We start from the raw sequence: 22,633 nt of genomic DNA on the forward strand, positions 1-22,633 counted from the left end.
TTTGATCAGAATCGGAAGCTGTGGGTAAAACGGGGAGATATGGCGAGTCTCTGTCACTTAGCTCCTTTCCCCGCCATACAAAGATTGTGTGAAGGGGACTATACTCAGGCTGCGCCAGTATAAAGCAACTCTAATTGGCTGCTGGCACTGTGTAGACCTTGATTGTACTATCAGATAGGCAAGGGTTACTTCAAATTTGAGATAGATCGATTTATAGGCTACGGCAGGGTACTTCATTTGTGCAGAGTACCCAGAAATCGTCATGCTCATTGACTATCCAGATGTGTGCGACCCGCAGTCATTGTGCATACCTGGTCTCACCATCAGCATTATCCTCTTTTGTCTATATGAGCTCGGAGGCTAATCAGATTCTTCAGTTCTGCACCTCATGCTACCTCTGTCGTTTCCATCCGGTATTACCCACGTATGATAGCACAGGATGAGCATGTTGGAGTGTTACACCGGGCTCGTCGGAAGTCGCTGAACTTGGCTTATGTTGATTTTCAGCCTCGTTGGGATGGGGTCATAAAGGTTGCAGCACCTCGGCCGCCGATGTGAGGCTCAGATCTCTCCCAAGTCAATGACGCTTTATTTATGATGTCTAATAATCGAAACTCCCTTGGCAGCCACGACCAAGTGTCCGAGTATGAGCTACTTCCCCGAACGACCAGCCCTCCCCCACCACCAAGCCCACGGATCCAGACTGATAAGATCCTCGAGTCTTGGACATCATTGGTTCTCAACACACGGCTGTGGGAGGTCTTGGCGATGTTGTTCAGCTTCGCTTGCCTGGCTGCTATTGTTTGCATTTTGATGATTTACAGCAACAATCCGCGACCCAACTACTCCTACGGCTTTACCCTCAATGCCCTCATTTCCATTCTCGCAACCGCGTCAAAATCATCCCTAATCTATGTCATTGCCGAGTGCATCGGACAGCTTAAGTTGGTTTGCTTCTACCAAGAGGATAAGCAGCGATTGAGCACCATGCAGGTATTTGACAGTGCCAGTCGCAGCCCTCTAGGGTCCTTACTGCTAGTCATACAGCATAAGGGCCAATCACTTGTATCGTTAGGGGCATTAGTAACGATACTCACTCTTATGTTCGATCCGTTTGTACAGCAAATCCTGACCTATCCAACAAGACAGACGGTGGAGGACCCTGCTTCAAGCAAAGCGATTGCCGACCAGGCCTTCTATTTCTTCCCAGATGATATCGGTCCTGATTTTACAGCCACCGTCAACACCGGCGTGTGGTCTCATGACCTTAACCCTAACGTGACATGCTCCTCGGGCAACTGCATGTGGGACACCTTTGAGTCAGTGGGAATGTGCTCTCAGTGCGAAGACATCACCTCGGTGACAACCCTTCAATGCGACCCATTCTCAATCAACAACACCATCCAGACGAGAGATAACATGGAGATTAAAGACCCCGATAATGCAAACTGCTCGCTGATAACTCCGTACACACGGCACTATGGCCCAGTCCTGATGAAGATTGGCCTTCAGGCCCAGGATGATGAAGTTAATCTGCGTGTGAACCCTCCGAGTCATGTAGTGTGGAAAACCTTCTGGTTCACTTCAAAGGAGGAAATCCTCCGTCCAGGATATACTGACACGTACGCTGGTCTCAAGAATCCGCAATTTGTTCTTGCCCACGCGGACATCGGACTTGCAAGCAACGAGACCACTGGCCTTGCTCCGCTATCTGACTTGGCTAAAACCTTTCGGCTGAACAAGGTCACTCAATGTGCGCTCGCCTTTTGCACGAGGACCTACAATATCTCAGTCTCCAACGGCACGGCACTATACAACGAATCCATATCTAAATGGGGCGAATGGTTCCCGCGACCGTCAAGCGCAGGAAACGAAAGCCATCCGGTTTGTTGGAAGCCCACGCGGAGCCTCTCATACAACATCAGCAGCCTGACAAGGATAACCGAGGGATGGGTCAACACGTCCGAGTTTGTGTTCTGCCCAGATCTGGACTTCGATCTTGAGGCTGCCTTTGAGGGCTACAGACTCAACGAATACATCGCAAGAAACCTTTCGGCGTGGGAGGTGGGCAATCCGGATTCCGACCTCTATATCTATGGGTCGCCCTGCGTTACAAGAATCATCAGCGACGGCTTGGAGGCAGTAATGAGGGACGTGGCGCTATCCTTTACACGCGCTGCATTCACAGCAAGCAGCTATACAGTTAGCGGCGCAGCGTACGCTTACGAGGTCTATGTCTCGGTGAACTGGATCTGGCTTCTCCTTCCGGCTATGCTTGTTGCACTAGGGATACTTTTCTTGCTTCTCACTATTGCTATAAACAGACAGCAGAAGCTAGATCTTTGGAAGTCATCCGTGCTTGCGGTGCTTTTCCATGGGCTGGGTGACTGGGGAGGTAGTGTTGCGGACAGGAAGACTGAGACTGCAGACCAGATGGAGAAAACGGCAGATACTGTCCGCGTACGGCTGAAGATGGTGGATGATCAGAGAGGGCTTATGCTGGAATAATGTTGTATATCACTTGCTGGCATAGAAATCTACGTACGTAAATGAGATTCTCAGAAGCTTTGATGGTATTTTTCTGTCTATTCGCTAGCCATTTTCTGTATTCTCCCATCTTCTTCAGCATATTCCGTGGCGCTTTCACCCAGAACATCTTTCTGTGTGAAATGTTCTCTCCAATGCTGAGGATATGCACTTTTTATATCATCGATAAGTGCTATCTCTCCACTGCGGCACGCAATTTGTAGCATGTCAGCTGTGGAATGTCGAGTGGCTCGCATTGAAGGTGGAATTGCTGTCCGCGATAAAGCCTTGCGAATGTTCTCAGCTAGCTTGTGCTCTTCTGGGACGGCCGGATCCAGTAGATCATGGACACGGCACAGACTTATCAGGAGGTGCTCGCCGGCTTTGTTGTCAGGAAAGGTCGACGGGAATGGCTGTAGAGGAAGGTATTTTGTTGTGGCGAGTGGTAACAACTGTGATGCGCCGAGTCGAACTACTATCTCTAAAAGGGACATGGGGGACTGTCCGTAAAATAAATGCTTGACTTCATAGACGTAATCATTGCGTAGTAGCGTACCGGCAAGATCATTATTCTCTTTTGCGATGAGGGCTTTTCTGACCAGTGTATCTAACTGAAGCGATGATGCTCCTCCATGCTCAAGTCGGTTGTTCTCTTCGCATTTGTCTTCGTAGCTCTCAACCTTGAAATTGTGGGTAGCTAGCTCAAAGGCTATCTCAGCTTCAAGAAGACATGCCACCTCGTCATCAAGCTCCAAGTGACTGGTTGTGCCAGGGTCATCTGAATGTGTCAAGATAAATGACATCCAGCAGCTTCAAGTATGCCGTAGATATACGAAGCCAAGGTTAATAAAATGATAATGGGCAACCTGGTGCGCAAGGGCATATTATGCGGAGAAATTCTAATATATCAGCTAATGTTGGAGCGAAGTGCTTCACGCGACGATAGACTATTTGAGGCTCTCGACCTAGTCCTATCTGCGATCAGATCTATTCACAATTGTTCTCTTACCTTAGTGGTATCTTAGTAACATAAATAGAGAAAACTATGATTGGGTCAAATGTTGGGGCGGTGCCAGCACTTGAGTGCGCCGGATTGTGAGGTTAGGGCTAAAATTAAAGGTCTAGGGTTAACTATGGCCTTGGGAATCGCCCATCCCTGCAAGCATTAAAAGCAATTATTTTCTGCCTCTGCTCGTGTCAGTCGTTCAGGTGAAGACTAGAATCTTTCTAAATGCTGTTGCTGTTGCATGCTTCCATTATTCAGTATCCTTGATGCACCGGACCGGGATACCGAGATATATATCCTGACAGACAGAGCACTTCGAACGACGTTGAGCTGACATTCTTAATTAAGTGCCATGTGTCTCAGGCGCAACAGATACACAGTAGAGGATTTGGGATCGACTAGAACGAACCGAGCAAAGAACTACGCCCTTCTCCCTCTACCTGAGCGTCACGCGACGCTCAATGCATAACGAGCTGAATATCTTGAGCCGGTCGATAACAATCAAAGCGGTAGCCACGTCATCGGACAAACGTGGCCTTGCCTGACACGCACAACACCCCAGTCTTCAGCTTCAATGTACTTGGACAGCACCAACCGGCTCCTAGGACCCCTGTCGGAATCAGCCAGTAGCTGCTTGATCCAGCAGTTCCGAATCATGAAGAGTGGAAAAGGTTCGATGGAGTGCAGTCAAGTCGGCATGACCAATTCTCTAATGTCGTATATATCAAACGTGCTGCTCCCACAGGATCAACATCTATGTGAAATCAACCCTTGTCACTTGGTAATATGCTCGAAATCTAAATGGAGTCTACCCTTTCCAACAGCCCATCCTGTGAGTGTGAGAAGTACTGCGCAATCTGCAACCAGTTTCATCGCCATTGCCCATTCCACGAAAAGCAAAGGCACTGGTTTGGCAGGTTCAGGAAGTTCACTTGGAGTGAGCTCTTGGATTCCGCCAGAACATGCTACTGCTGTGATATCCTTCTGCGGGGCAGTCAGCTTTGTCTCTTGAACGCAAAATTGGAGGCAGTTGATATTACCCACGCAAGATTGTTTTTTAAGAGTCCAGGGATACCAGGCACAGCCGAAGAACAGGGGGATGGACGTAAGAATCTCCTTTAGGTTTCCGTTCACATTGTTAAATGTTGAGATCTTTGTTGCGGCACACGATCACGAGTTTGCTTTGAAGTTCCCTGTGTTAACAAGGATCTCACCACGGAGCGATTCTAAGTTGGCTCTTCGTACCATCCAGCGGTGGCTTGAGGCGTGTATTCAAGGCCATGCTGAGAGGCCTCATCTCTGTGGCACTGCGAAGATCCCTACTCTGCCAACCAGGATTGTGGATGTTGGGATCGAAGATGGAATGGTAAAGCTGGTGGTGCCACAAGGGGAAGCACCAGGGCAATATGCCTGCCTAAGTCACTGCTGGGGACGAAAACAGATTATTACAACAACAACGGCAAACATTGTGGAACACATAAAGAGCATCCCATGGGAGAGCCTATCTCAGACATTCAAAGACGCAATCACACTGGTCAGAAAGCTTGGGATACAGTATATCTGGATAGATTCACTGTGTATTATCCAGGACGATGAGAGGGACTGGCAAATCGAGTCATTCAAGATGTCATCCATCTACCGCAACTGCCACTTTACGGTTGCAGCGACGCACGCCAGGGACGGTGAAGGGGAATTGTTTCACTCTACCCCAGATTTCAAGGTCAGTGGTGAAGCTCCGGATGGCCAAAGCTATAAACTGTACTTCCGCGAAGCAATGGACCACCATATCGAGGTTGTTCATGGCGGGAGTGACGTTGACTGGGGACAGAATAGTTTCCCCCTTCTCTCCCGCGCTTGGGTCTATCAGGAACGTATGCTCTCGACGCGCGTGATCCATTTCGGCAGGCTGGAGATGTTCTTCGAATGTCGATCGGGCATCTGGTGCGAATGCAGTCGCATTGCCGACGATTTCCAATCAGGCTCTACATCTAGAGCAGTGGTCAAAAACGAATTCGCTGCAATACTGGACTCTTCCAATCAGAGTGATATGTCAGGCCAGTACAGCTGCGCAACATTGTGGCGAACCGTCGTCTCGAGCTACTCGGTTCTTCGGCTGACAAGAACTAGCGATCGCTTACCAGCCATTGGGGGTCTGGCAAGAGTTATGGGCGCTCAAAGAAAAGCCAGATATTTGGCTGGGCTGTGGGAGGATTCACTGAATGACGATCTCATCTACACCATCTTCAACCCTTTGCCCAAGCCGTATTCTCGCGACGCTCCAACCTGGTCCTGGGCAAGTGTGAACTCTGACACCGCATACCTGAGCGAGCTTGAAGCCCCTGCTCTCGATAGCCCCAATACGTTGTGGCCACGCTTACCCTACACACATTTCAGCAAGGTGGAGCAGTGTGAGGTGCTCCCTGCGGCAGTCGACGAATTCGAGCAACTATCCCACGGCTTTCTCACCATTTCGGGCCTGGTCGCCGAAGGACACTTTGGAGTGAGAATGGAGGCCAACATCTTTAATGGTAAAAAGGAAGCAAACTACTATGCTGTGTTCGCACATCTTCGCCAGGCCATCTATCCAGACTATCTACCAGAGGATATGAAATCAGGAACCCCAGTTCTGTGTCTAAGGATGAGCACTATCCAGTATGGAACCGAAGAGTTTCTGGTATCACTGGTCCTCAAGGAGTCAACCACCTTTCCTGGTTGCTTTGAGCGAATTGGGTCTATGAGGATACAGTCTCATCCGCCGCCAGTGGACCCCCTGGGGGGAATCTATGAGGAGGCATCTCTGGGAACTGTTACCATTTTTTGAGTTTTCTATGGCTTTCTTGCAAAGCTCTCCGCTTCATTAGTTGAATAATACAGTATTTACCGTACGTATATGGAGTGTTGGATCTAACGTGGTATATTGTCTCTCTACCAGTCAGCGCCAGCACGCATCTAGCTGCTCACCTGGAGAACCTATACGTTTATCACGCGCGTAAACACGTCCGCTCTTGTGATTTGAAGGGGTATAATACTTTCTCTGCGCTGGTTGAGTTCCTGCAGCCATGGCACTTCTAGGTTTTTACGTCGGGCGCCGAGATTCAAATGCGAGAACCGACCCTCAGACTGAATATCCTAACTGCGCACTCTCCATGCCCATAATCCTAGCTATTATCCTCGCTCACGCCGGTATCGTGCTATTAGCTTCTTCAGTCTTGTTGTTGTACTGTGGCGATAATCTCTTCACCGGCCGGTGATGATTTTGATTATGATATTGTAAGACTCAGCCTGACGTCAATGCCTTCGTTTTTAGATTAGTACGGATTGCATATTAATATAATTAGAGTTCGACTTCAGCCTGTCAGCTGGCTGGATCCTGCGCCTGTGGTCTGCAGCTGCAGCCTGCTCTTACCCCGGTTTACCCTACAACCCCAGCTCACGTCAGCTTACCTCAAGGGTCCAGTCTCAGCTTGTATTGTCTAATCTCTTTTTTCCTATTTGATAGATAAACTCGATTGTCTAATTGGAGAACGAAGCCTATTAGTATCTGGTACGATGGAGTATAGGAGCAGGACGCGGCCTCTACCTTATTGCTGCCTCTGATTTATCTTGGCCGTGGTATCTCTGCACTGTATTGGACATACTAAACTAAATAGTTTGAGCTCTGTATGTAAGACAGGGCCGTGCAAAGATCAGATCGGGAAGCATCCAGCGCAATTCAGGGCTGGCGTGGCAGGTATGTAATCCGACTGGTGAACTGTGTACTGTTTCTTGATTTTAATGCTGCCAAGTACTCACAGTGTTAAAGCTGAAGAAGGCTGAAGAATAGTCGTCCAATGATGAGACTTTTCGTCCAAGCTCCGTGTCTAGTACAGGCCATGAACAGACCGTGAAGTGCGAGGAAGGCTCTAGGCACAATGAGAAAGTCACACGAGATGCGATGCATGGACGTATATTCATCCGACTCGTTGGGGTATATAAGAGACTCTGACCCACTGTCAAAGTAGAATATTCTCACCAACAGTCCTCACTCCAGAACCACCAGATCTCCTATTTATTCAAACCAACTCCAAGCACTCAATCACCATGCGCTTCTTCACCACTGTGCTCCCCATCGCCCTCATTGCAGGAGCAAATGCCATCAAACGTAAGTACTATTCACATCTTCTTGCTCCAAGCCCATCATACACCAAGACTAACACTATATCTTAGCCGAGGCCTTCAGGGAAACCGAAGCAGGCTTCGAGGTTCTTGCAGACCAGTGCAGCGATGACTACTGGACCTGCATCACCAGCTGCCCGCTGCTCGCACCCGGCCCCTTCTGCGCAACCTGGCCTCTGACCTGCGCTATTATTTACTGCTAAGCATGCCAGATTGATCTCTGGGCGCTGCTGGTAAGTTATACTTTACATTTCATATCATGATATTCCCAAGTTAAAAGGACTAACTCAATAGTACCCCCCTTCCAGGGCGTCTTTGACAAGCTGAAGCTACGCCTTGGTTGGTATAAGAAGGATATTTGCATGCGGACCTTTGCTTGCGACAGTCTTTCTATCCTGTTTATTATGATTATCTCTCACGCTCGTTATTGTTTTGTTATTTGTCGTTGCTTGCCTGTCTCCCAGTTCCAACATTGCAGCGTGCGTTAGGATACCACTCTCTGCTACTCTGAGGGTTCACGGTCTCTCTATCAATTAGTCCTATGGCTGCAATGCTTGGGCTTTCCAATGTATCTTCGATCAATCTCTGGGGATTTTAGTGGATTCGGCACAGCACAATGACACTGAGTATACTTTGAAAGCCTAGTCCGTAAATCTAGGAAATTTAGAATACTGTTTATCATTAGCGAGTGTCAGGAAGACTGTGCAAGTAGTCCTGTCCCAGCCGGGAGCGTAGTTAGGAGATCAAATTGGAAGCGTCCGCTCTACGGGCACTGATATCCATGGTATCAATTCCTGCGGTGGCAACATGTAATCCCCCCGCCCGATCCTACAATCCATTCTATGTTGATGCCTACGAAAGGATATTTCTGTCAGAGTGCTAAATCTGCTTTTAGAGAATGACACAAGTTCAATAGATCATGTAGAGGAATATACAGAGACGATGAGAACCAAAGATCCTGATTCTCCTATGCCGAAGAAAACACCATCCCACCCATCCCCCTTAAACCTCGCCCGCGAGATTTAAACTCTCCCCCATGACACGCAAATAATTTCTCAGGAACAATCAAGATCTACAGACAGTTAGTACCACTCCATGATACCATGACACCAACCAAGGAGAAACTCACAACAAAGCCAACGTCAAATCCCCATGAATCTTCGCCTTGAGCTCAATCTCGATATCAAGATTCAGATCCAGGCGCAGCTTAAGACCATTATCGTCTTTCTTTTCCGTTTGCACCGTCTCTGTCTCCTGCACGCTTTCTCCGTCGGGCCCTTGGACGGACTTTATGGTTGTGGTTCGCGCGACTTGGGAGGTTTGCGGGACGAGGTCTGTACTCTGCTCTTGGAGTCTTCGACGTGATTTCTTTGCGCTGGATGATGATGATAACGATGAGGAGGATAGTTGGCGGTGCGCGATAGGCTTAGTCCGGCTGTGTGAGACTGAGAACTCGGCGTCAGAGCTGGACATGTCGCTGTCGGTTGTATAGGTTTGTTTCTCGGTGACTGTGGTCATGTTGACTGAAATGAAAAGGTAGCTTATGTTTGTCTTGGTATGTTTAGGGAACGAAGGAGTTCTCCAGAGCCAGCCGCAGAAGATTATATAGACAATGCACTAGGGTCGCCACCCCGCAAAACGCATTTACTTCGGGGAACCACCGGGGCACGGGGCCGGGGGACTGGGGGGCGAACGTTCTCAGGCAGGAGGCTATGACGACGATGACAATGCTTCGGAGGCAGCCGCTACGATCGATCTCGATCTCCAGTAATTGACCGAAGTCTGGTTGTTACTATGTCATTGTATATTCTGGTGCATGGTAGAACTTCGGCCGAGCCAGTGGCCGTGGCCTGGTAGCCGGGTAGCCGTCCACCTTCTGACTACGCCCGCCGGCCGATTGGTGGCGACATGGCCAATAAGCATATTTCAGGGGAGTATATAACTAGTATGGTTTCAGCTGGTGGGTGGCTCGTTATTCTTTTACCAAGACATTCATACAAAGTACTTGACTCTCGATTATTACTATCCTTTCGACCACGCCATACAGAACAACACAACATACCAGCCACAATGTCAAACGGTTCACCACAAAGCAATCCGAAAGAGAAGCACACCAAGGAAGACCCTTCGAGGACAAAGACCTCCAGCAAGACACCACGCAAGCACACCAAGAAGGAGGCGCCTCCGGAGGAGCCTACACCACCACCGCCATCAAGCCCTCCCACTCCTGTCGAATCCGAGTCAGAGGAAGAGGAAGAACCAATCCAGGAAGACGGTGATAACCAAGCTATCGAAGAAGATGCCTCCGACAACGACGACTCTGCACGAAGCCCAAAGACCAAGGCTTCCAGCAAAACACCACGCAAGCACACCAAGAAGGAAGCACCTCCAGAGGAACCTGCATCTCAGTCGAGTCCGCCCACTCCTGTCGATTCCGAGCCAGAAGATCCGGTCCAGGAAGACGATGACTACCAAAATGCTGGAGGAGATGAACCAGCAGAGAAACTCAGTGATGAGGAGGAGGAGGACTTCCGATCACCGCCTGATACGGACCAGGAGTCTCCAGAACCAGAGCCTGAGCCTGAACCTGAACCCAAGCCTCAGCCCCGGCCGGCCCGCACCAAGCCCAAGCGAGCTCGCCGTCAACGAACAACTACTCTCGAGCACGACCCCGATGTTGATGGTGATGAAGCAGCTATCCAGCAAATCACCCAACTCGAAGACCCGGGAAAGACAGCCACGCAGGTCGGAGAGATAGCAGAGACCGTCGGCGACAAAACAGTCGACACGCTCGGGAACACTGCAGCCCAGGCCTTGTCACAGCCACAAGGCAAGCAGAAAGACGAGCAGCTGAGGCTCCGGCTCGAACTCAACCTGGATATTGAGATCCAGCTAAAAGCGAAGATTCATGGTGATCTGACGTTGCAGCTCTTGTAAGTATCCTAACCCTAACTCTTTTCCCTCGGAAGTGGACTTTGGCTGATTGAATTGAAATAGGAAATAACGAGACTGCACTAGCTACAAGTTAGATATCAGACTAAAAGATTTTTGTAAAATACCGTTTGCTTTAGAAATACCCCTAATGACTCGCATGTATGTTAATGCTAGAAGCACTCTGTCAGCTGCTGGCTGATAAATCACTTTAACCTCCCATGCCCAATACCAGCCGGCTGTCATTGATATATACCCGTCCAGTAGCCCCTGAATGGGAAGTTGTAGCTGAGATGCTGTGTGCTCTTAACAATTCCATTCTGGTACCATTCTATATAGGTCCCTGCCAGCCGCAGAACAAACGAGATTACTCGGTATGCTTGTAGAAGCTTCGTTTATTGACTTTTGTTTGCAGCTAACACAAAGATAGGTGGCGACGAGTGTGTATGGTCTAGATCTTGGCTCAATAAGCTCAATAACGGCGAACTGCGCCGCAGTCAAGACGGCACGAGCCAGCGCGACTCGCTTCCTATCAGAATCAGTTCGTACTCCACGTGTTGGTCTAAAACTACAGGGGTTCACCGTTCTCACGAGCTCCTTGGAGTCTTGGACTATATGCACAGCCAATCCACATTTGTCCTTCTGGAATCTGTTGGTGATGCGGACCTCTCAAGCTACTGATGGCTGTGCCTACCCGAGGCACAAGTCCGACCCTCATGATGACCCTAGCTTGTAAGTAACGCCAAGTAGTTTAGTTCAGGCTGACAGGTCAGGCAATAATATATTTGTCTCGCTCGTGCGGGGCCTCCTTCATCCTCCGCTCCAACATCCTCTCTTCGCTCCTTTGCCAATGGACTTTCCCTCACAAGACTACTGTGCCTCTCAGGTACTATCACCCCTTGCCACCATAATCCATCTGTAAGTTTTTTTCCTCTGCCGTTGCTTGTTACATACTAAGCCCTCGTATAGCCTCGTCGCCCTTCTCGTCGCCGCCTCCTACCTTCCTCAACTGATCGAAATCGCCACTCAAAAGCACACGGAGAACATCTCCGGATGGTACATTATCCTCCTCACAACAAGCGCAAGCGCACATCTCGCCGTCCGAGTGAAGAGTGTGTATGGCAGCATGACTTGGGAATGCATTCTCGACGGCAAGCTCCACGGCTACGACGCCTTCTCCGTTTTAGTCATCTACCTCCAGGCGTTCATCCACTGGGCTGCAGCTATTGTCCTGTTAGCCGTTTACGTGTCGTTCCGGACACCTCCAGCTGCAGTCTCATTTACTGCTTCTTCTTCTTCTTCTTCTCCTTCGAACCCCGTCATTCTCGCAATTGTTCTCACCCACGCAGCCATCGTCCTCCCCTCCGCCATCTACATCATAAAGCGATATGTCCAAATACTCAGCTCAGAGCACGACTCTGATCTCGTCGTCCATTTCGGCCTCAGCTCAATGTACGGCATCTTCCTCCGCGTCACGGGCGTGCTGACTTCGCTGGCGGCATTTATTCCGCAAATTCACCTCATGCTTACTCTTTCTCGATCCCGCGATGGGAACAGTAATCCAGGATTGGTATTAGGGAGTGGTGGCTTGCTGAGCCTGGGCCTTCAGGCCATAGCATTCACGACGCTGGCTGTCGCGCAGGGGTCGGTGATGAGTCCGCTAGGCGAGGACTGGCGAGCGGAAATCCGCAAGGTCCAGTGGTGGTACCAGTTTCTTGCTTACAGTGGGTCGGGGGCTGGGTGGTTGGCGCTGGCTTTTTCTCAGTTGGTGGTTTTGGGTGTTGCGCTGGGGGTGCGGGTGGGTGGGAGTTCTTTTGGTTTTGGAGGCTCGAAGATAAGGCTGGAGTGAGGTGATGGTCTTGAGGGATACATCTCTTTTGCATGGGCTTGAATCTATATGAATTGTAGGACTGGGTATCGGCCTTGGAAGTTGATGATTCGGGTGCATAACTGTTTTTGATGTGCTCCGATGCGGAATCTAGTACACTGTATGATCATATACCTTGGTCAATGTCTCTTCGCCTTGCCCTGTGTAGGAAGGCCGGCGTATCTGGATGAGGATGTCAGGGCCTAGCGGATATCCCAGACACTCCACCAGCTAACTTACTCCGGGGTCCAATTGAAGATCTCGATACCAAAACAAGCTTCCAAATCGACGATCTTTTTGAAGAGAATCTTGTTACATAATCCACCTACTTTTTATCAAACATCGATTTGAATCAACGGCTTTGGCTCCTGAAACTCCGTCTCCAACCATGGACCCCTTCAACAGACTGCCTGCTGAGCTCATCGATTTCTCCGCTGTAGAGAACATCCTTTCTGCCTCTTATTATGTCAATGCCGTCTTTCATGCTGATCCCACCATCATACGCAACTTGATCCTATCTGATTCCATCACAAGTCTGCCAGAGATCCAGAAAATGTGCTATAATATCAACCTAATCCAGACCCATTCAATCCAATTCCCATCCCTCGCAGACTACCAACAGACATTCGAGAAAATGCCACCGGTCGAGTATACACCAGAGCTCTCAATCGCTCTCCTCCACCTAGCCGCACGAACTCAGCGGCTTGCCTGTACCTGCCTCAGATTAATCCAGCAAAACCTCATCTCAGCCCTAAGTGGAGTTCCAGCTGGCGACCTCCAACCCTCCCGTCGACAGCAGATTACCCGCGAGCCCTTCTCATTCACAGAGGAACGCCGTGTACATACCTCCCTCTGGCACCTGCAGCACTACTCCTGTCTCCGGGAAGCAGCAACACAGCGCTGGAACTGGGACGAGGCATCACTGAGTGGCTTAGATGCATATAGTAAATGGAATGACACCGACTACTATCAATCCGAACAGATCTGGACCACCGCTGCCTTGCTTACGGATCTGGATTTGAATCCCCCTTTGCGTCCAGTATACGGGCACTACCCGTTCCAGTCGCAGGAACGATTCCTAGCGCAGGATCCCGAGGGCGAGGAGTCATCGCGAGCAGCCTGGACATTCCCCGATGAGACGCCGCTCCCACTCTTCGAGTTCACGTTCTTCGATCTACCCACTGACACCGGCACGACAAACTCCTCGGAGACGGGGTCGGAATCCAAAACATGGACTCCAGCGCCCCCTCCACCTGAGACCGAAGCAACAAAAGCCTGGCGTCTTGACGCGGCGTGGCGGTCACGGTTACCTAGGCAAGTGGCCATCTTCCAGCGGGTAAGCGGGTCTGCTAGTAATAATCGCCCAGTAGCCAGCAATTCCTTCCTGGCGTTTAAGCAATGGCGACGCTTGGGAGTCCCCATCTGGGATGAGTGGCGCATGTACCGTATCGGTCTGTATGAGGGGCCGCCCCGGAGGCCTGACGAGTTGATACCGAACCCGGACGGGACTTTTCTGCCTGTGCTGCCTAGGGACCCGGACGAAAGAGCACGAATTCCAATTGTGGATCATCTGTCGCGCTGGCTGGCTCTTATCGGGGAGGAGTTGCCGTATAAGCGCACGCGGGGGATGATTGGGGGAGGTGGGTTGAGGTTATACCATGATTGAAGAACTTAGTGGAAGTGCAGCTCTAGCTGTTTGGCTTATACCTCCCAAGCTCAATTTGTAAACAGATGATTATTTTTCTGTCAAAAATGTCTACTTCAACTATCCAGGAAGATGCTTCTATTGGTTCACAAGCTGATGTGCCTCGCTCCGCTCGGCTGCAGAAGTACAACCGCCTACTATAATAGGAAGGAGTGGCTATTCAATTTGAAAAGTAGTTTTAAGGGGTCCCTAGTCTAAAGGTACATGTACTATATCTATCTACACTATTTTGCCTTTTATACTATATCACCTTTTATACTATATCGCCTTTTATATTATATGACGTACTATGTCGCCCTTCGTACTATATCACTCCGCACTAGGTACGCTTCGCTCTTTAGGTAAGCTATAATCGAATTATGTATAATTATACATGATTATACACGATTTTATAGCTATGTCGCCCTATGTCGCTCCACACTATGCTTCGCTCGCGCTCCGCTAATATGCATGGGTTTAAGTAAGCTAAAGTCGAATTATACACGATTATACACGATTATACGCGATATAGGTGTCGGAATAAGTACGGCCCGAGATCTGGGATCAGAACTACCGCGATTTCACAACCTACGGCCGTAAAATGCATACTGTTCGTGTTGCCCCGCAGGGGGAAAAAGTTCGATTCTTTTAGGTACATAATATAGTTCATGATGGTTGCCCAATTACCTCTCTTCTTCTTTTTTTTTCCCTTCCCTCTTGATATTGTCTTTTCTCTCTTCATCATTCCACAACTGTGATTTCTTTCTTCGCTTCTCATCATCTGCCCGTGATGAGGCAATTTCGAGCCTAATACAAATGGTGAATAAGAAGATAATAGCTTGACTCGGTACCAGAGGGAATCATAAATCTAGCAAGCTGTTACGGCCTCGTGCTATCAGCTATTGGGATAGAGCTTGGGGCCAGATGAAATAGGAATGCGATCGCTTACCTACCTATAGGTACTATCCGAATACCGATAAAGGCCTATCGACTGCAGGTGAAGAACTCTTGAGCCTCCACAATCATGCAGGAGGTCACTTCTAGAACTATTGCAAGTTAGAGCGGACCGTTCATTGGGTGATGAATTGAGGAAGAATTGAATAAGGAACTGAGGTCTGGTTTCCCGAATATACTGAGGATCAAGGGCGTATTTATCCCTTCAGTACATGAGATCCTAAGGCATCTATACTAGTTCTATGTAGGAAGGATCTGTCGTGCCCTGATCATCCTCTGAATCTGCTCCAATCGCTTACTCAAGTTGAGCATGTGGTTAATAGTTAAAGACTCGCTTCGGTACCCATGCGTAGACATACCCACACGTCTTACAACTATACCCCCTGATCACTGCTACCACCATAGCCTGATTATGTTAAAGATCTGGGGTTAGATTTCATGTTATATCTCCACGACCTCCTCCTTAAAGCCAATACCCTTCCTTTCCCAGATTCCTCTCTTCATAATAGACACATAGCACGCGCCAGCTGCACTATTACTGTTGTTAACCTGGGTGCTGGAGGAAATTCCGGACAAATGGTCTCTATCACATTTCCTTTCGAAGCATCGATCGAGCAACCTTCGCATTCTTCATTCCTTGATATATCTTGAAACTGAGGAGAAGAGCCACCAGCTTCCGACTTACTCTCCTGACGGCCACGGTCTTTTGGGATCCGTGTTAGGATGCAGGTGGAGTCATGGGGGAAGGTTCTAAGTTTATCAAATCCCTTGATGAACCACTCTACTACGCACTACGACTCCTATTTATCGGTATCAAGACTGCCGCGGGAGGGTTGAACAGACTTGGTTATTCTTCTGGTATTTGCTCGAAACTATTTTCTGGAAATATCTAAGAACGACGGTGACACTGAGAGCCTGCAGGTGGCAAGCATAATAAATATTAGAGGGGGGGACTTATCAGAGGTACAGTAGTCAATATATCAACTAGATATACCCGCTACGCTTAACATACGTCCGAGATAGATGTATTCTGTAGGATCTTTGGTGCACATCGACATCGCAAATAACATGCTATAATAACAATCAGCTTCAATTGCAGCTGGTGTACAGTCTCTGTCAATCAGAGCCTAGTCTCATGAAGATCATTTTTCCAGTCCGACACCCAAGAACAAATTTGTCCCCATAGCGCGCGCACGCAAAGCGTCTATGGCTGTACGGGATCCAGAGAAGCTTGTTCTCGCCCTGCCATATCCAGTCCAAGGACACAATTGGAGTCGCATGTGTTGGTGGTGGTGGTGTTGGTTCTTGTTGACCACTGTCATCATCATCATCCCGCACTCTCAGCACACCCCGATTCGTCTCCAGGAACCGATCATCCAGCGAGAACGACATGCGCTCAATGCCGCTGTGGAGTTGGATCTTTCGGCTACGAATACTAGTTAGGAGGATGATAGAATCTTCCTCGGGCTCCCAGCTATAAGTCGCCACTGTCCTACCATCAGCCGAGAGTGTCACTGCTCCATATTAGGCGACCGGGTGGTGCGGAAGCTCGTGCTTTTCCCCGCTAATAACATCGCAGACTATAATTTCACCTTTGTCCCAAACAAAAGGTTCCCCTTGTCGGGCTGCAATAGTGGCTACTGACGAGCTATTCAACGAAAATGCGAGAGGCAGCCACCTCACAGAGGGAGCTTCTAGTTTCCACTTCTCTTCGCCTGTTGACACCTCCCACATACAAAGGGCGCTGCGTGATACTCCAGCCAAGACCTTGCTATCAGGGGAAAATTTGGCCACCACGCCTGCAAGATTACGCCCTACCTCGTGTAAGCGTTCAAATGCTGGTAAGCTCCAGAGTCGGGTCACATCAGAGTGAACAGAGGCCAAAGTCTGACTGTCTGGTGAGACGGCAATATCTCGAATTTCAAGGCCCTGAGTAACCAATCGTCGGTGGTTCGTTGAAAGCAATTCCAAAATAGAATTAGGTAGTTGCACGAGAGAGAGACTATCAAATTGCTGTCTAGTGAATAGAGAATTTTGTCGATTCGACATTTGTGTTGAAACTTTCGAAGCCTTTCGCCCGTTTGGGGTCCCAGGTGCAAACACAATCATCTCTACCAACTGAGGCGACTGTTTTCCCATTCGGCGAGAAGGTGACATTCATGACCCAATGTGTGTCTTCGTGTTCATGCAGTTCATTGTCTTGGGAACCAGGGTCATATGTCTCTGTTTTGAGCTTGGTGGTTGAATGATCATCTTTGCCCGTTATATCCCAGATGTCAACTACCCCTTCACTGCGAAAACTAATCGTGCCAACAAATCGGCCGCCTGGGGAAAGCGCAACCACCAAGACATTCTTGCTGGAGTAGGCGAACAATTGATCACCAGATATTGTGTTCCAAATCTGGTCGTCATAATCATCGTCAATGAAGGCAAGCAACTCCCCATCATGTGAGAAGAACAGCCTGCTCACGGGCTTTGCAGGTCTGACCAATTTAAGGCTTGTCATACCTGTGTCTATGTCCTGTAGGGAGTCTAGTGACACAGTTTCGTCAGCTCCGACCCAGGCGATAGTGGTTTCATTCGGCGATAGTGCAGTAATAGTTGCTCCAACCTGGCCACGGTCTAGCTCGCGCTGCCTCCCCGTAGTTGTACTGATGAGCAACACATTGCAGCCCGGCTTTCTCTTGCCGCGCAATATTAGAACGGTTTCTCCATCGGGCAAGAAAGCTATATCTTGCATGTCAAAATCACACACTTTAACAAGCAGATTTTCTTCGCCAGTTGACACCTGAAAGACATGGAGTCCACGGCTTGCAGCAAACAAGCCTCTGAGAGTCTGGAGAGAAGGCTACACGAGTATTGAACCAATATATATCCTCCATCTCTCGAAGTTTTTCCCCCGTCGCCGTGTCCCACAAAGCAACATTTGCTGCATAGACCGCCGCAAGGATCTTACTGTTAGGCGAAAAAACGAACTTTTTCACGTCTAATGTTGGGATCTTGAGTTGCGTGTCTCCAGTTGTTGAGTCCCATAGTTGAATCGCGTGCCGGTTCGAGCGTGCTATCGTCTTCCCATTGGGCGAGAATACGAGTTCCTCAAAGTACCCATCTGTTTGTATTGTCTGAACAAGAGGACCCCAATCTGGCGCCTCTGACCCGGGAACTATTGTGAGCCACTGCTATGTGGTACTTGAATGTCTGCCTGACCAAGGTTTTCTCAGGTGCGAAAATCAGAGCTGATGAGTATGCTTGAAGAGGAGTCAGCTTAATAATGGACTGGAAGGCAAGGATAAAGCGAAAGGTATCATCTAAGAATGCTGATAATCTAGCACTTGAGTCCTGCTGAGTACTATCGTGAGTCACTGCTGCGTCCTCGACTAAGAGATTTGAACGTACCACTACAAGGCCTCGCAAGCCTTGTATCATAGAAATGCTATCAGAAAGTCTGCCAAGAAGGCTAAGCGCTTCTAACCAGTGAAGGAGATGCTTCGTGAGGAATGCGTATACTCTATGCTCGTGTGTGAGTTGAACGCCGCTTTGCTCTGTATGGTGGACCCAGTACAGGCATGCATAGCGAACGTCTGCAGGCAAGCACGAGTTTATGACAGTTATAGGGATATCCTTTTGACATACCTCTGGGCTACCTAAATCGCAGATATCCTTTCTAAGGTGATTTTGAGAAGAGAGAAAGTCCAGGCAGGAATCTGCCAGCTTCGCATGTACTGCCTTCTCATCGATCCAGAACGGGTTCTGTTGACGTTTTTCCAGGTCGATCAGAAAGTCGCGAAAGGATATGTGCAGCATTTTTATTGGCATATCAGGGGATTCTGGAACTCTGAGTACCGAGTGCATAGGCATGAGCCTTCGATCAATGGTTGACCGTGGTAGACCTAGGACCCGGGAAAGTGAATTTGCCGAGAGGGGCTCGGCAAGGACCACGATTGACCCAATCACGTTAGAAAACTCATTATACAACCTCTGCTGGGCGAACTTGGATGAGACAGCCAGTTGACTGAGAATTGGAAGGTAAGTGGCCTCGAGATTGTCCATCTCAACGAATGCGGTGGCGTGATGGAGGATCTTTCCAAGCTGCGCCCGCGGGTCAGACCATGCTCTATCTTCTATGAATCGGCACACCGTTGCTGCAAAGATGAAGAGTGGAATGGCTCTGTGGACCAGCTGTTGAGTAACTTCATTAACCAGCCATCCTTGAGGAAGCCGAGAATCATCATGACTCAGACGGTTGAAATCGTCTCTTATGTTGGCGAATCGAGTCGTGAAGAAAGAAGTCAGATCGTGGTGAATGTCCGCCTCGGGTACGAGCTCTAGCTGCCTCTGCTCGACGTTACCGCGGATGACATCAATTCCAAGCCGGACCGGTAGCTCGGGTCTTCCGGTCAGGAACGCTGTCCATTGGATCGAGTCCAGCGCAGCGCCGCGAGATATTTGATAGACGAGTCGTCTGATGTCGTCCTCTTCCCCGCACTCATCGAGGGCGTCAATAATAACAATAACTGTCTTCGGCTTGCGTGTTTGGCTATCAAGTTTGCTCAGTGGGGCGAGGATAAGCTGGTCGAACTGTTCATCCATCGGCTTACTGGCGATTGCATGGTTGGCATCAATAGCGAGTTTCACATTCGCGGCGAGACTCGGTTCTTTGGCAATCAAGTGAGAAGTGAGCGTTGTGATGACCCGCGAGGCATTTCCGCAATCCCCCTCGCCTCTCTTGAAGAAGAAGGTAGCAACAAGAGGGGGTCCGGTCTTTGCACAAGATGTTGGGCGACCGTACGGGAGATGGTCGACTTGCCCGTGCCTGCCATGCCCTGCAGGTAGAACACGCTCTTGCTGGCGGGGTCTGTGCTATCCACCCAGCGGTATATGTCCTGCAGAAGGTCAACTCGTGTGTCGGGGTGGCATCGTGACTCGTGTTCATTGGCTTGGGAGTCGAAGAGGGCGTCTTCGACGACTGGAAGCTTGGAGAGGGCAAGCGTCTGGTCGATATTGAAAGTCTGCTCACTGGACAGAAAGTCAGCTTCAGTAGCACCACAGAATGATGCGAGTGGAAATATTGCGTAGTTAGTCGCTGCATGGCCACAGTTGGGTCTGGCAAGATCGCTGGATGATGATTGGAATAGTGTGGAAATAATGGAAATAACTCACACTTGATCAATAGTGAGAGCGGCAGACAACGTATCCCGCTGCCGTTCAAGGGCCGTGATAATCCGATCGACCTCCCTACTCTCAAACGGCCACTTCAAGCCCCGGATTCCAAACTTGCTCATCACGCGTGAAGAGCTCGACTCCAATTTCTTGGTCAATTTACCCTCCAGGCTCACCAACTCCAAATAGGACCCGTTCAGAGCCTGGCGCAGTGGCTGCGAGTTGGCAGTCTGGAGCTGGCCTGCCTTAGGCCCGTTGAGAAGTCGCTGTGCATTTTGGAGGGTTGTAGTAAATTGATCAATCTCATTGCATAGCCGCTCGATGTCTGGTTTTGCATGCTTCACGGCAGTGAGATATCGAAATAGGACGGTCGCGACCTTGCCGGCGAGATCGACCACTGCGATGACGCTCGCAGCCGCTCCTAGGCCCTCCATTTCGGTCCAAGCCGGAGGGGTCACTTCGTTCCCTAAATTGATGGAGCTCGTTTAGGCCGGGGCTTGTGCTCGATGACGAACGGCGAGGTGGGCGCGATCGCATCGCGGGGTTGAGGGGTCAGCATCGGGACCCGAGTCACGATACTTAGATCCCTGTAGTCTGCCGCAGATGGTTGGCCTATCAGAAGGGCCAACTTCAACTATCTAGACAGTGTGCCTTGTTCTTCTAGACAACTGATGAGATAATGTCTAGTCCATTGCGAAATGGTGAATGAGAAGATTCTGGCTTGACTCAGGACCAGAGGAAATCAGAACTCTATCACTAACACACTTCCACCGTTCTTTCCCTCCACCACCACCACCACCTTCCAACTCCATCTCAATTACCTCGAGCAAACATCCCAGAGCCAGCACTTAACATGGCAGCGAGAATACTCGAAGCACCTCGCTCCACCACAAGGCGCAATATCCACATCTATCACCACAGCGGCCACATCCTCGGTGGTGAGTGAGATCCTATCCAGTCAACCGCCGAATCCTGCCTTCTCTATCTAACCTTCCCCAAGGAACATATCAGAACGGCAGTCTGACCGGCAAAAATCTCTACGCCCTATGTCCGCTATTCCTAGACTTCCCACAGGCGACTCTTTGGTCGATCTTCCATGTTGGCGACGACGGCAACACGGGGCCTATTTTGCCTAGAGACGGTACCACGCTGGGGCTGGGAAGGTATATCGTCTTGAAGCAGGGTATGATCAATATCCATCAGCGCTGTAGTCGAAACGCGAGATCGATTACTTACTGACGCGGGTTGCAGATGGGACGCCCCTCGACGTTCAAACTACTACAAGGGAGGCTGTACGGCGAGTTCCCTCTCACCCTGTCTCATCGAGCCGGATGTCAAGTCAGGTAAGAGAGCCAACCCCCCTCATCTCCTCCGTGATCTCAGTAACGCATACAACAAATAGCAACGTTGGTTCCGAGATATCCTGAGAGAGCGCGATGGAGTATGTGCCGTAACCGGTTCCGGAACAGCAGGTGACCCAGAAGGTCTTGAAGCATCCCACATCTTCCCAATCGCCGCCCAGCAGGAGTGGATGCGCAACCGCTATGACCATCAGTGGATTACCGATCAGATCGACGCAGACAAAGTTGGGGAGTATAAGATGTACTCGCCCCAGAACGGTCTCTTGCTGGAGGCATCTCTGCACCATCGTTTCGATCGATACTCATTCGCTATCAATCCACAGGTTAGTTGTTCTCAAGCTTGGTAAATCCGCGCTAAAGTGAAAACAGGACGGGTACAAGGTGACGGTGTTCAAGAAAGATACGTTCATAGGTGGGATCGACGGCCGAGCTCTGAGGGAGGAGGCTTGGGGTACTGGCCGAGGGTCAGAGCAATGGCGTGTGAGCGACGGCGCACTGCTGTGGCATTTTGAGCAAGCAGTGTTGAAGAACATGAAGGGTGCCGCGGGAGAGCAGTGGCCGGATTGGGAATTTGATTTCAGCATGGGCGGCGACATGCTGGGGGAGATAAGGGAGGGACCAGAGCCGGGGGAACGCATGGAGTTGGAGTTGGGGAATCGTCTGGGGGTGGATGATGGGATGCGGTAGGTAGGAAAGAGTTCCTGTGAAACTAGGGATTGACTATAGACTACACCTGCTGCTAATCTGGTGTCATGGCACCTTTATAGGTCAACCTGGAAATATCTATTTCTGATAGTCTCGCTGGTCTATTTTAGTTGAAGTCCGGCCACCGTATAAAAGAGACAGTCCCTATTTTCGAAAAATGCTCGATATCTTCCCCCTCAAAACCCTCCCCCAACTCGCATTCCACGAACCCTCCCGAACCTCCCCCTCCCCATCTATCTCCCCAGACCCCGACATCCCATCCCCCTTCAACCCCAACCCCAACC

General features: G+C 49.7%; 9 protein-coding genes across 9 annotated transcripts; 7 read left to right on the forward strand and 2 right to left on the reverse strand.

The window, feature by feature from the left end:
- Positions 1–597: 597 nt before the first annotated feature.
- BJY04DRAFT_210819 (DUF3176 domain-containing protein) lies at positions 598–2,508 on the forward strand (the record flags this gene model as incomplete). Its single annotated transcript, XM_073714316.1, has 1 exon — positions 598–2,508. One exon carries the CDS (start codon positions 598–600, stop codon positions 2,506–2,508), a length of 1,911 nt encoding a protein of 636 aa, XP_073565980.1.
- Positions 2,509–5,156: 2,648 nt separating this feature from the next.
- BJY04DRAFT_223388 (putative HET domain protein) lies at positions 5,157–6,353 on the forward strand (the record flags this gene model as incomplete). Its single annotated transcript, XM_073717684.1, has 1 exon — positions 5,157–6,353. One exon carries the CDS (start codon positions 5,157–5,159, stop codon positions 6,351–6,353), a length of 1,197 nt encoding a protein of 398 aa, XP_073565981.1.
- A 1,204-nt stretch (positions 6,354–7,557) lies between these two features.
- Positions 7,558–7,920, forward strand: BJY04DRAFT_200470 (uncharacterized protein). Its single transcript, XM_073712931.1, has 2 exons — positions 7,558–7,673; positions 7,739–7,920. Exons 1-2 carry the CDS (start codon positions 7,613–7,615, stop codon positions 7,888–7,890), a joined length of 213 nt encoding a protein of 70 aa, XP_073565982.1. The 5' UTR covers positions 7,558–7,612; the 3' UTR covers positions 7,891–7,920.
- Positions 7,921–8,589: 669 nt separating this feature from the next.
- BJY04DRAFT_148074 (uncharacterized protein) lies at positions 8,590–9,243 on the reverse strand. The gene is made up of 2 exons (XM_073708824.1): positions 8,817–9,243; positions 8,590–8,759 (listed from the first exon to the last, which is right to left on the reverse strand). Exons 1-2 carry the CDS (start codon positions 9,203–9,205, stop codon positions 8,753–8,755), a joined length of 396 nt encoding a protein of 131 aa, XP_073565983.1. The 5' UTR covers positions 9,206–9,243; the 3' UTR covers positions 8,590–8,752.
- Positions 9,244–9,649: 406 nt separating this feature from the next.
- BJY04DRAFT_200472 (uncharacterized protein) lies at positions 9,650–10,911 on the forward strand. The gene is made up of 2 exons (XM_073712932.1): positions 9,650–10,620; positions 10,685–10,911. Exons 1-2 carry the CDS (start codon positions 9,758–9,760, stop codon positions 10,689–10,691), a joined length of 870 nt encoding a protein of 289 aa, XP_073565984.1. The 5' UTR covers positions 9,650–9,757; the 3' UTR covers positions 10,692–10,911.
- Positions 10,666–11,395, forward strand: BJY04DRAFT_148083 (uncharacterized protein). The gene is made up of 2 exons (XM_073708825.1): positions 10,666–10,992; positions 11,049–11,395. The coding sequence occupies exons 1-2, from the start codon at positions 10,840–10,842 to the stop codon at positions 11,352–11,354; spliced, it is 459 nt and encodes a 152-aa protein (XP_073565985.1). The 5' UTR covers positions 10,666–10,839; the 3' UTR covers positions 11,355–11,395.
- Positions 11,396–12,440: 1,045 nt separating this feature from the next.
- BJY04DRAFT_231978 (uncharacterized protein) lies at positions 12,441–14,151 on the forward strand (the record flags this gene model as incomplete). The annotated part of the gene is made up of 1 exon (XM_073719667.1): positions 12,441–14,151. Exon 1 carries the CDS (start codon positions 12,874–12,876, stop codon positions 14,149–14,151), a length of 1,278 nt encoding a protein of 425 aa, XP_073565986.1. The 5' UTR covers positions 12,441–12,873.
- Positions 14,152–17,140: 2,989 nt separating this feature from the next.
- Positions 17,141–20,717, reverse strand: BJY04DRAFT_223393 (WD40 repeat domain-containing protein; the record flags this gene model as incomplete). Its single annotated transcript, XM_073717685.1, has 4 exons — positions 17,141–17,806; positions 18,757–19,848; positions 19,908–20,139; positions 20,284–20,717. 4 exons carry the CDS (start codon positions 20,715–20,717, stop codon positions 17,141–17,143), a joined length of 2,424 nt encoding a protein of 807 aa, XP_073565987.1.
- Positions 20,718–21,136: 419 nt separating this feature from the next.
- BJY04DRAFT_223394 (HNH endonuclease signature motif containing protein) lies at positions 21,137–22,463 on the forward strand (the record flags this gene model as incomplete). The annotated part of the gene is made up of 6 exons (XM_073717686.1): positions 21,137–21,221; positions 21,284–21,466; positions 21,535–21,626; positions 21,686–21,967; positions 22,014–22,327; positions 22,412–22,463. 6 exons carry the CDS (start codon positions 21,137–21,139, stop codon positions 22,461–22,463), a joined length of 1,008 nt encoding a protein of 335 aa, XP_073565988.1.
- Between the last annotated feature and the right edge of the window lie 170 nt (positions 22,464–22,633).

The sequence above is a fragment of the Aspergillus karnatakaensis genome, assembly GCF_047715665.1.
Source record: "Aspergillus karnatakaensis strain CBS 102800 unplaced genomic scaffold BJY04scaffold_71, whole genome shotgun sequence".
In the NCBI taxonomy this organism is placed as follows: Eukaryota; Fungi; Ascomycota; class Eurotiomycetes; order Eurotiales; family Aspergillaceae; genus Aspergillus; species Aspergillus karnatakaensis.